This window comes from Rhinolophus ferrumequinum, chromosome 4 (assembly GCF_004115265.2).
Source record: "Rhinolophus ferrumequinum isolate MPI-CBG mRhiFer1 chromosome 4, mRhiFer1_v1.p, whole genome shotgun sequence".
NCBI classification, from domain to species: Eukaryota; Metazoa; Chordata; class Mammalia; order Chiroptera; family Rhinolophidae; genus Rhinolophus; species Rhinolophus ferrumequinum.
Genome location: NC_046287.1, coordinates 8,164,757 through 8,181,738, shown reverse-complemented (window position 1 = coordinate 8,181,738; position 16,982 = coordinate 8,164,757). Strand labels below are relative to the sequence as shown.

General features: G+C 34.5%; 1 protein-coding gene across 4 annotated transcripts in view; it reads left to right on the top strand.

The window, feature by feature from the left end:
* The window catches only part of DGKH (diacylglycerol kinase eta), a 163,069-nt gene that overhangs the window by 105,421 nt on the left and 40,666 nt on the right, over window positions 1–16,982 (top strand). For 3 of the 4 annotated variants that reach the window (XM_033104430.1, XM_033104431.1, XM_033104433.1), the window contains 5 exons: window positions 2,261–2,346; window positions 8,667–8,766; window positions 10,279–10,552; window positions 11,344–11,466; window positions 15,017–15,142. In XM_033104430.1, the coding sequence (XP_032960321.1) occupies window positions 2,261–2,346; window positions 8,667–8,766; window positions 10,279–10,552; window positions 11,344–11,466; window positions 15,017–15,142 (709 nt within the window). The remainder of the gene's footprint in view (window positions 1–2,260; window positions 2,347–8,666; window positions 8,767–10,278; window positions 10,553–11,343; window positions 11,467–15,016; window positions 15,143–16,982) is intronic. The other variant, XM_033104432.1, reaches the window with a different exon arrangement.

Genomic DNA, 16,982 nt, shown 5'->3' with positions numbered 1-16,982 from the left:
AATGATGGAATTTCTATTTACGAGTGCAGTTAAGCAAAGACCAAGACTTGCGGAGGAGTCTGGTGGGAAAGGCCCAGCGTCCTCAGACGTGGTCCCTAGCTTGTCTGCTCTTCGTCAGCTGTGGTTCTTGGGCAAATCACTCAACTCACCTGAGCCTCAGGTTCCTTGGCTGTGAAACAGGACAACTAATGGGATAAATGTATACAACCTGCTTCATCCCTGGTACCTGGTCCGTTACTACTACCTTACCTTCCTGACTCTGCTACGTAATAGGTTAATATGTGACATCAGTAATTTTACGCTTGGACATTGAAGTTATTTCATTTTCCTGGGGAAGAGGTTGTATTCTATGCCTTTGGTTATTTTTAATGGGCAAAAACTTGGGTTTTTTTTAAATGAATTCACATGGAATTAATGATAGGTTAAAATATTTTTTGTCTACCTTCTTAGGCCTTATGACCATCTACTCTGTAGGAAAAGAAACTAATCTTTGTGAAAAATATTTCCTTTGATTGCCTTTTAAAAAGACGTATTTTCATTTTTCTGATCTTACCTGTAAAGATTTAGTTTTAAATGTTTAGACCAGGAGATCAATAACGTGGATTTGTGAGGCAGTAGAATACTGCACGAAACTTGGAGGTTCTACCCCTCCCCCCTTTCTTTCATGTAAACATTATTTTCCCTGTGTGGTCTGTCTTTGAAGGAGGTAAGGTAGAAATTTAAAGGAGTCACATACTGATTAGCCACCGGTGGAATTAAATGTTCATCAGGAATGAGGTCCCTTTGGGAAGAGGCTAATCAGGAAGGCGTTATGGTTGGGGGGAGTGGTGATTTATCTTCATTTACGTCTGAATAAACTGATGCTGATTGGTGAAAAGCAATGAAAAGGATATCTGAGTCAGGCTGAAGACCTAAGAGGCCAGCTTGAGTAGAACAGATGGTTTATACTGGAAGTTTTTGAGCTGTGTTAACATGGAATGTATCTGAGGCGAACATTTGATAGAAGGCTCCGAATATGAAGCTGTTTAAATATTGTGTACATTTTCACATATTTGGTAAATGTGTTCTTTCAACAGAATGTTAACGTGTGAGTCAAATTGAAAGGGGGATATAGGGCTCTAGCATTCGATTATTAATATTTCGCTATTTGAGAGAAATGTTTATTTATATGATTGTATGACAGTACATTCAGCATGTTAAAAAAATACATACCAAAAAGGGTACGTATCCCAAAGGTACAGCTTGGTACGTTTCCACGGATTAAATGCACTCATGTAATCAACACCCAGATCACAGGGCAGCATTATCAGCACCCCTGCTCAGGCCCCTTTCATTCACCACCCCAATCTCCCCCACAAATAACCACTATCCTGACTTCCAACAGCAGAGATTGGTTTTGTCTGTTTATGTGCTTGATAAAATAGAATCATTTTGTATGTACTCCTTTGTTTCTGAATTTTTTCATTCAGCTTTCTGTGAGGTTCATCGATAGCGTGGCATTTTTGTAAATCATGCGTTCTCATTGCCCCCCAGTTTTCCATTGCAAGAACATTCTACAGTTGGTTGTCCATTCTGTTGAATGAATGCTGCCGTGAACATGCTAGGGCATGTCTTTTGGTGACCCCGCGTCTGCATTTCTTTGGGACATATATGTGGAAGTTGAATTGCTGGGCCCTATGGTATTAGGCACATGTTAATAGACACGGCCCACAGTTCTGTAGAGAGAGTATCAGTTTTCTCTACCACCAGCCATGAGTGCGAGTTCTATTGCTCTTGCCAATAGCTGACGTTTTCTGATTGTTGTTATGGTTTTCATTTTAGCTATTCTGGCCAATATATACTGGACTTTGCATTTGCCTGATGGGTGGTAAGGTGGCACACCTTTTCATCTGTTTATGGACCATTTGGATATGTTTGTCTTTAAATTTGTAGTCTTTGGCTCATGTTTTATTAGGTTGTCTGGCTTTTTTATACTGCTTGTAGGGATTATTTATATATCCAGCTTTCTGACAATTAAAAAAAATTTTGTAATGGTTTTTTTATGAATTTTTATAATATAAGCTAAGAATTCCAGACACTAATAGCCTTTCACAGAAAGGAAATCCTTACCTATTTTGTATAATGACTCTTTTATATATTCCATTGTAGCCATTGCCTGGTGTCACGTTTCATGAATGGTCTCATTCATGAAGCAGTAATAACTGAATTGTGTTATTTCCAGCAACAATAGCACACTGTCAATTTTTTGTTATTTTTTCAGATGACAATTTATGAAGACTCAGTTGCAGCTCATCTTACAAAAATCCTCAATTCTGATGAACATGCAGTAGTCATATCATCTGCCAAGTGAGTTATGGAGCTGAAGTCACAAAATAGTTGTATGGTGAAAATGAGAGGAAAGCTAGTTCCTACTATTTGTATCACGTCTTTGTGAACTTTTCCCCCACAATATTTATGAAGTATCTTACCGAATTAGATAAACTAAATTTGCATTGATGTTTTAGAAATTATTTTAGCATCTTATTTGCAGTGGAGTATATATTTAGAAGGTATTTTTTTAAATGCGTAATTTGAAAGATTTTTGTCGAAAAGGTGCAATAAGTGGTTAGAGTTTAATTACTCAAAGTTCCTACTTAAAGATGTTTTTCGTGATTAATTCTAATGTGGAAAACACATTTCATTATAATTCAATATTTCCATAAACACACTCTTTAGGAAATGTTTACATTGGGAAAAGAAACTGATGAGATTTTTCAAAATGACGTTTCTCAGCATGTTAAAATTATGTAATTATACTTTAATTCAAAGTTAACAGATTTTAGTTAAGTTGATTCTGTACATGGAGCCGAAGCTACTTGATGTCAGCATCCTAGCAGTTTAAAATTTAGGTTTAAGGCATCCTATACCGATGTCACAAGAAACGGAAGGTCAATTAGACGAAGGGATGAAACCAACTGAAATTTTCAACTGATAAGCAAAAGAAAAAGACTGCCTTGGGATTCTGGCTTGGCAAGGAAATATTATTGTTACGGAGAAAGAGGCAAACAAGAAAGGGAAGAAGAAAGGGAGTGGGGAAGTGGTAGAGGAAAAAATACTCAAACTTTAGTATATTATGTATTTAATTTGTAAAGAAGCCAAGGAAAACCAAGATAAATCAGTATACACAGATTTGCCTGTGACAAAAATACAAATGTAAAGACAGCTGCTTTTGATGCTGTGACCCCCAGGAAAAGGAAACAGGACTGAGCAACAGGAAAAGTGTTGAATGACTTTAGTCAAGGGGAGCACATGGTTGCTGGGACTGGAGGGCCACAGAGGCTCTTTGTTTGATGGGCGGTGCTGCCGGTAGATTTGTTGTTGTTGTTTGGTTGGGTGTTGTTTAACGGACTGTATGGCTTTATGGCAAAATGTGTGACTCTCCGGTTTGTCCCAGGCCTGAGCACCCTCTCTTGTCTTCCTCATCGGGGGTCAAATTCGTATTCCTAAGTTACTTCTGCAAGTTACTACTACAAGTTACTTCTACCTTTGCATTTACCACTCTTTCTCTGTGAATCAAATGCTTCTTCTTAGGACATTTTAGAGGACATGGCTAGAAAAAGTGGCAAGTTGAAATGGAACTTTTTCTAAGGTATATCGAATTATAATAGAATTATTCTTTAATGCAGTTAAGTAAAATTTTATCTGATTACCTTTCGTAGTTTGGATGTTGGCAGAGCCTTAATATTGGCCATCATGTGTTGGATATTTTTTGATTAATGCCTCCTACACATTTTATATATTTTTTTTAATTTTTACTTTTTTAATTGAGATATAATTGATGTATAGCATTGTATTTGGTTTTAGGTACAGAACATAATAATTTGATAAATGTATACATTGCGAGATTATTATCACAATAAGTTTAATTGTGATAAACCATCACCTCACATAGTTATATATTTTTCTTGTGATGAGAACTTTTAAGATCTACTTACATAGTTTTAATTAAATGGAATTAATGTGATGAAATTTGGATACACACAGGATCATGATATATAGCTATAGCACACTCTTTCTCTCCCCATCTTTCTTAATCTTGATACCTGTGAAGTATAACATTTTTAGCAGTGGGAATCTTTTTTCAATTGAAATTTTATGTAGAATACCAATATTAAATAACTTCAAATTCTATTTTGTTGGCATTGATAAATTGGATATGATTAAGTTACAAGACATGCATGAAAAACAGAAAATAAGGTTACAGATGACAGTTAGAGTTTTATATTCAATGCTATTTCCAATTATTTCTGTATTTTATTTTGGTTACATGGTTATTAGGAAATTGCCTTCAATTAAATAAAAATAGTAGAAGCTCTAGTCTAAGATTTCACAAAAACTTGTGAATTTAAAGTAAAAGTTAGCATATTTGTCTTTAATATCTCTAATGGTGATTTGAACATTTAAAAAATTGTGTCATATATTTCTAAATGAAATTTGAAGCAAGCATTTGTGGCATCTTTGAAGTATTTCCACAGAACAGCTCGAAAGCCACTGGATGGAGTAAGTCCCAGTGTTGCCTAAGCAGGAGTAAATCCCAGCTTCTACTGGAGACTCACCCATTCGCTAGCTTTGTGACCTTGTCTGTTATCAGGTTTAAGAATGGAAAGAATGCCTATCCTTCCTCCCTCATGAAGCTGATAGAACTAAGTCGAGTAATAAATAGACCTTATAAACTACAGAGTGCTGGATTTGATCATTAAATCATCACCTCATGCTTTCCCCAATCACACTGCAAATTTTTCTTTGACCTCGCCCTGGCTCCTTATCTAGGCTGTGCTCTCAGCTTTAACTTTGGATTTCTCCCCAACTGGCTCATTTGCCTTTAAGCAGATTCTATTCCACCCTGGTCCTCCCTTGTCACTCATCTGAATTCCTAGTCCTGCCTGCTGCCCTGTCTTTATGACCCCAAATTAAAATTCTAAGGTATTTGTCAATAAGAGGTTCACGACAGAAAAGAGAGGACGTATGTAATAACTTTGTACCAGTAATACGATTAATTTTAATTTTTATTTTTTTGTGGACATTTTAAAAGATATGTAAAAGTAGAAAGACTGGTATAATGATTTCCCACTGTACTCGTCACTCAGCTTCATTATTTATCAATATTTTGCTGTATACTCCCCCACTTTCTTTTGCTACAGTATCCTAAGCAAATCTCAGAAATTGTTTCATTCCACTTTCAGTATATATATATATATATATATATATATATTTGATAACCTTTTTTAAAAATCTAATAAAATTAATAATACTTCTATATTAGTGCATTTCTCCATTTAGCGCGAAGGTTTTTTTGTTGTTGTTGTTTTTTTCCAAACAGTTAATTTGTTCAAATTGAAATCCAAACACAGTACTCATATTATTTGGGTGATATGTCTGTAAGATTTGTAAAAGCTATAATAGTTCCCCCAGCTTAAAAAAAAAAAAAATTCGTACTAAAGTGCGACATATATGCAACAAAGTACCCAAATCATAAGGGTACAACTTAGTGATTAGAAAAGCTAACACACACACACACACACACACACACACACACACACACATACACACACGCACGCACGCACTTCCTTGTAACCACCACCTAGATAAAATGAAGAACTCCCTTATTTTGTGAATGCCATTTGAATGATTCAGTATTAAGGCAGGATGTTTTAACCCTCTTATGCATTTTATATTTATTTCACAAAATAGAAATTCCCTGTAAGCTATTTTTAACTATTTTAAAAATGTTGGTAATGCTTATGGACAAGCTGTGTTCCATTAGTTTAGCTAAGATGAGGGTTAAGTAATGTGTGAGTTAATGTGTATTAAGCAACATAATGTCAGCATTTGTTTTGACTTTCGAATTTTGTCAGTTCAGTATGGTAACGTATACTATCTTCTGAGAATCAGAAGCACTAATTAGCTTCATAGGTGTGAATAAAAATGAAAAGCAAAGTTATTGAATAAATGCCATATGTTCTGTAGACAAACCTTCAAAAAATGGGATCACTGGCAGGGAAAAATAACGAGATTGGAACCGTTGTCCCAGAACCAGAGAGTTTTAGATTTGGAATCTCCTGTAGAGAGACTCGTAATTCACCCTCTCACCGAGTAGATGGGGTAAAACATGTAGTAGTTAGACTCTTTCCTCAGAGCACATAGATAGCTAGGCTTTGCTTTTTATATTAGGCACCAATACTTCTATATCACCTGTAATTTCTGATTGAAACGTTTTATATCAGATGAAAAATGAATTTTTCAGGTTCTCATAGGATGGCCCCTGCATGCCAATATGCGGTTATGTTTGGGCATGTTTTAGTAGTGTTTGCATGTTTTAGTGTCGTGTGGCCCTATTTTAGGAAAATAAGTAGAAAACTGACAAACGAAGGTACTGCTCCTAGTGTTAAGAAGTATAGATCAGATGCGTAGTGTAATTGAGATGGTGGTAGAAATCACCAAGCGGTGAGTGTGGAGTGCCGTCAGCTTCCGCGGTAGATTTGGGGTACATCATTGACTGTATTCCACTTCAAAGAAGGAGGACGCAATTAAAGAGATGTAATGTGGGAAACAGTTCATCAAAATTATGTCTTAACATTAATTAGAGATGTAATTAGAGATTTAAAATATTTTTAGCTCTATGGGGAAATCTGTGTTCCACTTTCACTTATTTGATTTTTGCCCATGTTTTCTGGGAGGCTTCATGTATAAAAGTAGGAAACTGTGTTATCAGTTGGTGAAATTCTTCTGTGTTAGTATATTAAGTACATCTTAAAATTGTTTTTCTCCAATTTGCAAGTTTCCAATTGGTGTGACTTTGAAATCATGCTATTTTACATATATTTTATTTCTATTTTAAAAATTCTCCATTCACTCTTTAGGTATAATAAAAAGTTAATTAATTCCTCCAGAATATAAATATCCTAGGACTTTTGGAATATGGAATATGGAACATAACAGACCATAAGATAGACCATTTCTTCTGATTCTTCCCACAACTTCCGTGAGAAGCATTCTCCTAAGAGAATCATACTCTCTCCTCCAGCCTCCGTCTGCCTCAGCAACAGGCACAACTGAGGATGCGCTACTGCTGCCCCTTTCATTCCTAGGTGGACGGACCCACAGGCTCTGTCCCCAGCAGTTAGTATTGTAAAATACCAGCAGAAGTACCTACAATAATGTTATAGCATATGCAATTGCACAAATCCAAGAGAAAATTCTATCAAGACAGGGTTGTATTAATGGCTAAAAAAGCCTATTTTGGAGTTACATAAAGAAGAGGGAATATCAAGGAATATGCCTAGAAGTGGGACATCTCAGAGAAACATATAATAAGGCCCAGAGAAGAAATTTCATCATAGCCTGCCTTAATATTTCAAGAACTTCCATAAAAGTATTACACATAAACAAAGACAACAAAACTTGGTGTGAAGCACATGAATGCATCTCTAATAAACAGTAAGCTAGATTCTCTGTAGAAATTGGAGTTTAAAAAGCTTGAGGGTTAGGAAATAACTACATTTTGTCCAAGTGAAATCTAGAAATGGTTGGCAAAAAAACAACGAACAAAACAAAACTTGTTAGGAGCAATTTATTTCCTTGATGGTAAATGTGAATTTTTGGGGGGCGGGGTAGGAGAGACACACCTTTATCTATTGAATGACTCGATTTCATAATACTTAATCATCTGGAAACTTAACCATTATGTCACATACCAGAGAAAATTGTGAGTGTAACAGAAAAAATAACTGCTGGACCCTGTGGGGTTTTTTTTTGTTGTTTTTTTTTTCTTCAAATTCTTCAATCTATGCCAATGATAAAGATAAATATTAGTATTTTTAAATAGTCTGATTCTGTTTTCAGAATCGCTGTTAGCTCTTGGCTACACTAAGCTTATCATATAGTAGTACTTTTCCATTGGTGGTTGTTTTTAATCCAACACCAGCTCCAAAGACTTTCGAAAGACAGATTTTGTTAATGTTTCAGGTGATTATTTCTTTTAGTCTATTTCTGTTATAAAGAAACCAAATATAATTAAAAGAAACAGGTAAACCATATATTGCGAACAGTAGCAAGACCTAAATTAAATTGATTTTGCATGTTAGCTTAAGGGAAAAAAATGAATGGATTTACAGAAACTATGACTCAATTCAAGTGACAGGTTGGTTTCTCGTGTAATATAAAACTTCTTTTCTCTTCAGGAACAATGTTCTTATCAAGATACCCACAAGATGAATAGTAAAGCAAAAGTGACAGCATAAGTGACAAATTTATCCTTGTTTGTTCAATACTTCAAATTCTGTTACTATGAAAATACATAATGTGTAGCAGATAATGCTTTTTAAAATGGGATCTAAAAATACTCTTACTAAGATATACTTTAAATATTTGACAAAAGCTTGTTATTACCTTAAAATTACATTTATTTAGATTATGTAGAGCCAGTTTTATTCATGTATCCATTTATCACTTAGAATGTCTTGAACTTAGCTAGGGCATGTCCTATAGCAGACAGAAGTGGGTTTGTAATACGCACGATGGCAGTATTTTGACCGCTTGCGTAGTTGTGCTTATTTTTAATATGTTTATAAATCAAAGCAAATCAGCCTACTGAGTTTACCAAATTGCACAATTTCTTTTCCTGAAAGGACACTGTGTGCAACTGTAAAGGACTTCGTCTCCAAAGTAGAGAAGGCATATGAAAAAACGTTGGAAAATGCCGTTGTAGCCGATGCTGTGGCCAGTAAAGTAAGGACATGTCATCAGGGCATCAGAGTCTGTTACTTACAATGTTAACGTTGAACTTGTTTTACAGCTAAATTGATTAAGTGATTTTCCTGCCAAAACATCCTAAATCAAGAGAAAAGCTACTTTGAATCAGACATAAGGGTTTAAAAACATTCTGTTTCACAGTTTTCCTTTAAGATGTAGGAAAACTGCATTGCCGAAGACCATTCGACAAACCGAATTTTATAAATGCAGTCCCTGTTCCCTACTGATTGACATCTCGTGGAAGAAAAGCTCAATAATCGGGTCACGGGTCGAGAATGCTGGGTGGCTGGGGTTCCCGTGGGGAGAGGAATGGCTTTCCATTTCCAGGCAAACTTTGACCGGTCATGTTCCCTCCTAGTACCATTCCTCAGATTGCCCAGGTTTACAGTTTTCTGTCCCTCTCAGGGTTGTTTCTTCATTACCTTTATCTTTGTAGATTTCTCCCCCCCTCGTGAGCTTTCTGACACTAACATAAGAGTAGTTTACTGAGCCATGAAATTATGCTCCTGTCTTCACTTTCCAGAGGTCATGACAGGGCATTCTTAGAAAAGGCTTGGCTCTCTTGGGCTTGCAAAGGAATTTCCCCCAGATTCATGCTGTAGATGGTGATTTAATTGAGTAAAAGGAAAAGGAAAATAGAAATAAAACTACACTTGAAGTTTCCAGCCTCTTTCTCATGTTAGTCTACTCTGTGGAGAGCTTCAGAAAACAGAAACTCTCTCTAGTCACACTTGTTTCTCTTCACTCTTTCTGCTGTAACGTTGTCTTGGCGTGTCATCAAAGACAGATAAATGCAGGAGGAGAGAATTGGAAATTGTGTGGAGGTAAAAGTTATGTTAGGGCAGTAGCATCATGAGCTTCAGTCCTAAATGTTTCTTCACCCTTGGTAATTCAAGAAAAGCAGAAAGAAACACGGAGGAGGCTTGTTTTTCTTTCTGCATCTCCCTTCTTTCTCTTCTTTCTCCTTGTGCATTTCCTTTTGGCTCTTTCTTTGAGCCAGTAATTCCTTAGGCAATGTTCACTTCTTTGCAAACCAAAGCATTGAAGGTAAGCTTTGCAAGACACAGCTTGACCTGCTCAAAATGGTGCCGTAAGGTGATTACCTTAACAAAATGTTGCTACAATATTTTGTACAATGTAGAGCAAATTTTGTATAACATAAAATTTTTAATGTAATGTCCCACTTTATAGGAAAGTGTTTGTTTAAGGAAAAATAGCTATACAAAGATTGTAAAGATTTTCACCCATGAAATGGAGTCTGAATGGTTCTGGAAGTATAAATCAATAAATTTACATAAGAATCACGTTGTGTTTTTACAATGATAAATTATTTAGTCCATAGGCTGTCCAAAGTATAACATATATAGTAGCCAATTAGTGGTAAACACCAACATCACGTCTTTCCTTTAAAATCAGAAGCCATTCATTTCAAATATCATTTTCCATCTCCATGAAATGGAGATGCATTACGGCTTTTTGTTTCCTTAGTGTTCAGTGCTAAATGAGAAGCTGGAACAACTGCTCCAGGCTTTGCACACAGATTCCCAGGCGGCGCCACTTCCCCCAGGCATCAGCCCTCTCCTCGTAGAAGAAGATACTGTGGAATCTTCCAGTGAAGAATCCTTGTGTGAAAGCAGGGAACAGCTCTTGGATGACACGACAAGAACATCCTCCCAGAAAACCGTCAAACCAAAGGAAATAATGTTGCGGGCAAACAGTTTAAAGAAAGCAGTGAGGCAAGTCATTGAAGAAGCTGGAAAAGGTACAAATGAACACACTTAGCTTTTGAAGAAGTTAGCAACATTCTTATCACAAATGCAGTGAAATTTTCATACTGGCCAGACTGGACACACTTAAAATGTTTTCTTTAAGACAAGATAGAAGAAGATAAATCCATTCAAGTAAAATTTGTGCTTAATCCTATTTATTGTTTGAGTAGTAAGGATCAGCATATTAATGATACATAAAATAAAATCTCAGAAGTAAAGTACACTGGAAACATTGAAATAAACTTGAAAATTATTTAAATACAATTTTTAAAATTTAAAATCGTTTTTCTAATTGGAATCTGTTAAATTCTAAACAAAAATCAAACCTGTAATCTACTTGGAAAATATTTTCTTAACATTTATTTCCTAAATGTTTATGTTGCTTTTTTAAGAGTTTATAAAAGTTTTGCCTATATTTTACTTTTTATATTAATATAATGTATATGCTTCTCTTAGACTTTTCATAGTAGACTAAAACTTAATTTTAATATAAATAATAAATCCAAAAACCCTTTACAGGTTGTAACTTGGATTTGTATTTCATTCTCTAAAATACTTATATCTTATTTTTTCTTTTAATAAAAATACAATTTTGACAGATTTATTTAATTTTATAATCTCTAGTACTTATAGACATTATACCCAAGTTCATTGCCGATTAGTGTTTATTTGTGAGTATGGAATTTCTTTTGGTTGATGTTTCCGTTTTTTTCTAAGCATATATTAATATTTATGGATTTTATTTTTACATGTTCAAATGTGTTTATCTTCTTACTACTTAAAGTTATGGACGACCAGACAGTTCACCCCTGTGAACCAGTCAGTCAGTCATTTGATTATGATAGTACAGAAACAGATGAATCTAAAGAAGAATCCAAAGACGATGATACAAAAGAATCATTAACTGGTAAGAAAACTATGATAAAATTATTTTGGAATTAAATAAGTGTAATTTTGCTTTTAGTTTTCAAAAAGCTTATCGGTTTGAAATATACTGTTTGTATTTTTATTTCCAAGTAGAATTTAAAGCTTACATATTCATGAATATTAAAACAATAAAGGTAACATTGTTTAGACTGTTAAGCAGTCTCACATGTCCTTGTTATTATGTAATCTAGAGATTATCATAGTCAGCTAAGGAGTATGGGACCCAATATGCCTAAATATCTTAATTTTCCTGAAGAATGAAGGAACAAACACCGAAATCAGCAGATTTTAACCTATTTTTAGCCCACAGATTCCTTTGAGAATTATATGAAAGCTGCAGGGTCCACATAAAATTTGGCATTTAAATAATTCATCAGTTCCTTGAGTCCATTGATCAGCATAGGTGGCTGATAATCCTTATTGATAAATTAAGCCTTAAAATGATAGGATATCTAGTTACAACCCTTTCTCTACTGAAATTATTTTTGCCAGTAAATTAAGAAGTAATTGCCATACAATATTATTCTGCTTCAGCTTCAAACTAAAAAAAAAAAAAAAAGAGTAGTTTTAGATTTGAGTTGAGGATGGATTTATATTAATACTTTTAATATATCACATTGTACAATGGAAAAATTAATTTACTAGAATAAAACAAAGCAGGAATTAAAATATTACTGAAGATGAGAAGATAATATGAAAATAATTACATAGTACCAATGAAAAGTCAACATATCAGAACTGTTTGCATTCATTAAATTTTTACTTTCATTACATATAAACTAGGGCAGATTACTTAACTTCTCTGTGCTTTCCTCATTTGTAAAATGGGGATAAAAATGTAGCTACTCCATAATGTACCTATTTATTGCGAGGGTTAAATAACTTAATATGTGTACAGTGCCTAGAATAGTGACTGGTACATCGTACTGTAAGAGTGTTTACTGTCAGTATCATTAATATTATTCCTACTACTGTCACTGCTGCTGCTACTAATTACATTAACTTTGAAAGAATATTTCTTAATTGTATTTAAAACTCTTTGAGACTTGAAAATTAGACCTTACAGGCCTCACATGTCTGGCATACAACCAATGCACGCATAATCTACTACCTTAGTCCTTTGAGCCTGCATATGTACCTACTCCAACACACAACCCAATTCTATAACTCAGACCTTTCCGTCCTTGTATGTCCCTGTTGCAGCCTGTAATCCAATGCAAGCATACTTTATAACTCCCTGGACAGAGGCTCATTGATCCAAACTCACTTTCTCTCCATCCTACTCTTATGCTCAGCTCTAATTGTTAGAAAGTTTTTCTTTATATTGAGCTTTATATTTTCTTCCTTAAATTTCTACCCATGATTACAATGATTATCGATAAAGTTTTATGTGTGATAATGTTAGCAGTAATGGTTAATGGTACTTGTGCAGTGCTTTACAGTTAGTTTAAAAGCGATTTCACACATTATTCCACTCTGTTGGAGTTGATGCCGAATGACAGCCTTAAATGGTACTGAAGACAGCTTTTATGGCACCATCACCTCTTTCCACACCTTATACATTTTTTTCCAGGTTATTGCTCCTAAATTCTTCTATCAATCTTTGACTTGATTTCAAACTTTTTGTTTTCCTAGTTGCACCGATTTGGTCAATGTTTAACTTAAAATATGCCATTTTGAACAACAGTCTTCCGACATTCGTATAATAGCACAGTGACACCCATACACTACTTACTCTGGACATTTTTGATGTTATAAAGACTACCCCACATTTCTGGCTTGAAGTATTAAATAGTGGTACTATGTAAACCTGGTTTCTTCTTCCTGTTTTTGTGCAAGTGATTTTTTTTAACCTAATTACAGTACTGTACACTCATCCCTATGAATTTTTATCTATCATTTCACTTTGTGAAAGTCTTTTGAAACTTGATTCTATCATCTCGTGTTTATTTTATCTGGAATTTGATAAGCAGGCCATGTACGTTTCATCCACTAAAAAATGTTGACTCAGGAAGGGTTGACAGTGGCGTCGTTACAATATGCTGCCAGATGAGTCTCCCTAAGATAAGAGCTCTCTTTGGAGGATTGGTTTTTCAGCACTCATTGCTAATGGTTTTTCAACCAGCTACCGTCCCACCTTACTGTACTCTCATGAACTTGATACTTCATTGTAGTCTACAAAGGAAACAAAAACAGAGGTATAGAGCTATAGATACTGATATTGAAATAGACATAGGTTATGCAAGTCTTCAATGGTGCAGTATTTGGTCTTATTGTTTGGCTAGTAATCCAATTTAGTTGTAATCTGTAGCAGTAGAAGTGTTTCTATATTAAGTAATCCTTACTTTTTGAAGCACACTCATTGTGTTATCACTATTTTGTGTAATAATTCATATGCCTGAGATGTGTAAAATACAGCATGTTAATAAGATTAATGAGATATTTAAGAAGAACCATGAAGCATTAATTTATTTACCTGAAATTGAACATCAATCTTAGACAGTAGGACACTCTCTGCTTTTTATCACAGATGAATATCAAAAGGTTTTTTTATTAGAAATTAGCTCCAGGGCTCCCATACCTCAAAAAAAAAAAAAAAAAAAGAGAGTGTCTGTTCTGCTGTTTTTCTTTAGTGCAATTGGATTGTTTTTGAACAGAGAGAAGAGAGTGTAAGATTAATATAGTTAGTTTGTAATTAGTCTTAGGGTAAGTAAAGGTAATTAAGTTTTAGAGTACTTTTAAATTGAGTTTGAGGATTACTGTTTTTTAAACATTCGCCAATAGCTCCTAAATTAGTTAAACATACTATTTGCTCTTCACTAAAATAACCCAGATTAGGCAGAATTAAATCTCTCTTTTTGTTGTTAACTTTGAGAGTAATTCTCTCTTGGAACAATTTTTAAAATGTATTGCACTTTTACAAATATATGATAGAAGTGTTTGGGGCAAATAGTTTTGAATAAATAATTGAGAAGTACAAGAAAAGTATGTTGCTTTCATTTGAAAAATACTGTTTTTATTCTCTATAGAAGAAAATGTTAATTCATGTTTCACATATTAGCTCTGGGAATCACATTAATTAAATTTGATCATTCACCTAACATTTATGAGACAAGGATTGCACTGGTAATATACATTATAACCCGTTTCATTTTCAAAAATTATCAGTTTCAGAATTTCTCTTTATCTTTAAATGTGGGATGATTACATTCAAATTATGAGTATTATAGACCTGTAATTATGATAGGCATCTCTTTTCTACTGATCTCTATCTATTTGAAATGAGAAATCAAGATATCTACCTGTGGCAGAGTCCCTCCATATAGTAAATCTCAAAATAAAAAGAAAACAAAATGGTAAAAGAATAGGTAAGCACAGTGTAATATTTGCAGTTCCACTGCAGTTCCATTGCAGTTCCACTGATTGATTTAAACATGTGTTAAATTATTTTAGGTCTGGAATTTATGGGGGCTTGCTTATTTTTATAATGTTATCATTTCCTTGTTTTAATCTGCACCCTTTGCCAACAGTGAAAACTGCACCTCGGTCTCCAGATGGTCGGGCAAGTCGTTGCCAGACTGACTCTGGCCCTGGTCCAACTGTGGCCGCCAGCAAAGAGAACCTCCCCGTGCTCAACACCAGAATAATCTGCCCAGGTAGTACCGGTTCTGAAACATGGTATATTTTTAAGTATTTCTGTGAAAATATATATGTATTCTTTCCCATGAGCTACAGAAACGTGTTCTTAAAGATAAATGTCCCGTTAGAAGAATGTTCTTGGTACTCTAATCAATCAGAATCCAGATCCTAGACTTGTGTGTGTATAAGAATTCCCTAAGAAGTAGTAAAATGCATGTTTGTGGGCCCTGCCCTGAGAAATTTTGATTGAGTAGTTCTAGAGTGGAGCCCAGGAATCTGCATTTGTTAGGTACCCAAGGTAAACCTGATCCTATATTCCACTACCTTTTAAATATCTTCAAAGTTTTCCCTTTAGTTTTAAGCCACAAGTTATTTTTAGACTAGTAATATTGCTTCATTTTGGAACATCTGAGGAATCTATTCTAGACCCGATAAGATGAATTTACCTTGGGATTAGGTTAGTACTAGTGGAAACCAAACGACTTGTGTAGCAGAGAAGGGAAATACAGACGTCTCAGAGGCCTCCTTAAGTACTAGCTGTTTGAGTTGGTGAAAACTCTCCAGATTCACCAGATTTCACCCTCAAAATCAGGGTGTAACACAAGTTATTTTTAAAGGTGAATCACAATTCAATAATAATAGTTCAAGACTTTAGCACTCCACTTTCAATAGTGGATTGAACAACTACACAGAGATCAATGAGAAAATAGGAGACTTGAAATCACATAAAACAAGTAGACCTAACAGATGTTTATCTAACACTCCACCCAACAACAGCAGAATACACACTCTTCTCAAGTGCATTTGGAACATTCTCCAGGATATACCATATATTAGGCCATAAAATAATTCTCAGTAAATTTAACAGGATTGAAATCATACAAAGTATGTTCTCTGACCACAATAGAATGAAATTAGAAACCAATTACAGAGTGATATTGGAAAATGCACACATATATGGATCAAAAGAAAACAATCACAAGAGAAAGTAAAAATACTTTCATATGAATGAAAACAAAAATCTATTTGATGGAGTTAAAGCAGTACTTAGAGGAAATTTATAGCTGTAAATGCCCATATTAAAGCATAACTTTCCACCTTAATAAACTGGAAAAAAGAAGAGCAAACTAAATCCAAAGTAGCAGTAGGAAGTAAATAAATAAAAATTAGAGTAGAAATAAACTGAGACTAGAAAACAATGCAATAAAACAGTGATACCAAAAGTTGGTCTGTAAACTGATTAACAATTGACAAACCTTTTGCTAAACTGACCAAGAAAATAGAAAAGATTCAAATTGGAATGAAAGAGGAGAAATCACTATGGACCTTACAAATAGAAAGGATTATAAGGGAAAACTATAAAATATTGCATATCAACAAAAGAGATAACTTAGATGAATGGACAAACTCCTGGAAACAGCAAACTCCTGGAAACAAAACTGATTCAAGAAGAAATAGAAAATCTGATTAGGCCTAAATAAGTAGAGAGATTGAATTAGTAATCAAAAACTTTCTACAAAGAAAAGCCCAGATCCATATTGCTTCAGTGATGAAGTATAAAGAATGATTAACACCAATCCTTCACAAACTCTTTCAAAAACTAGAAGAGGAAAAAACACTTTCCAAGTCATTCTATGAGGCCACTTACCCTGATACCAAAACCTGTCGAAAGACATCACAAGAAAACTACAGACGAATAGCAACACAAACATCCTCAACAAAATACTACCTAATTGAATCCAACAACGCGTAAGAATTATACACCGTGACCAAGTGATGTAAGTTTGATTCAACATATGAAAATCAATTAATGTGATATACCATATTAAAAGACTACAGGACAAAAATCACATAGTC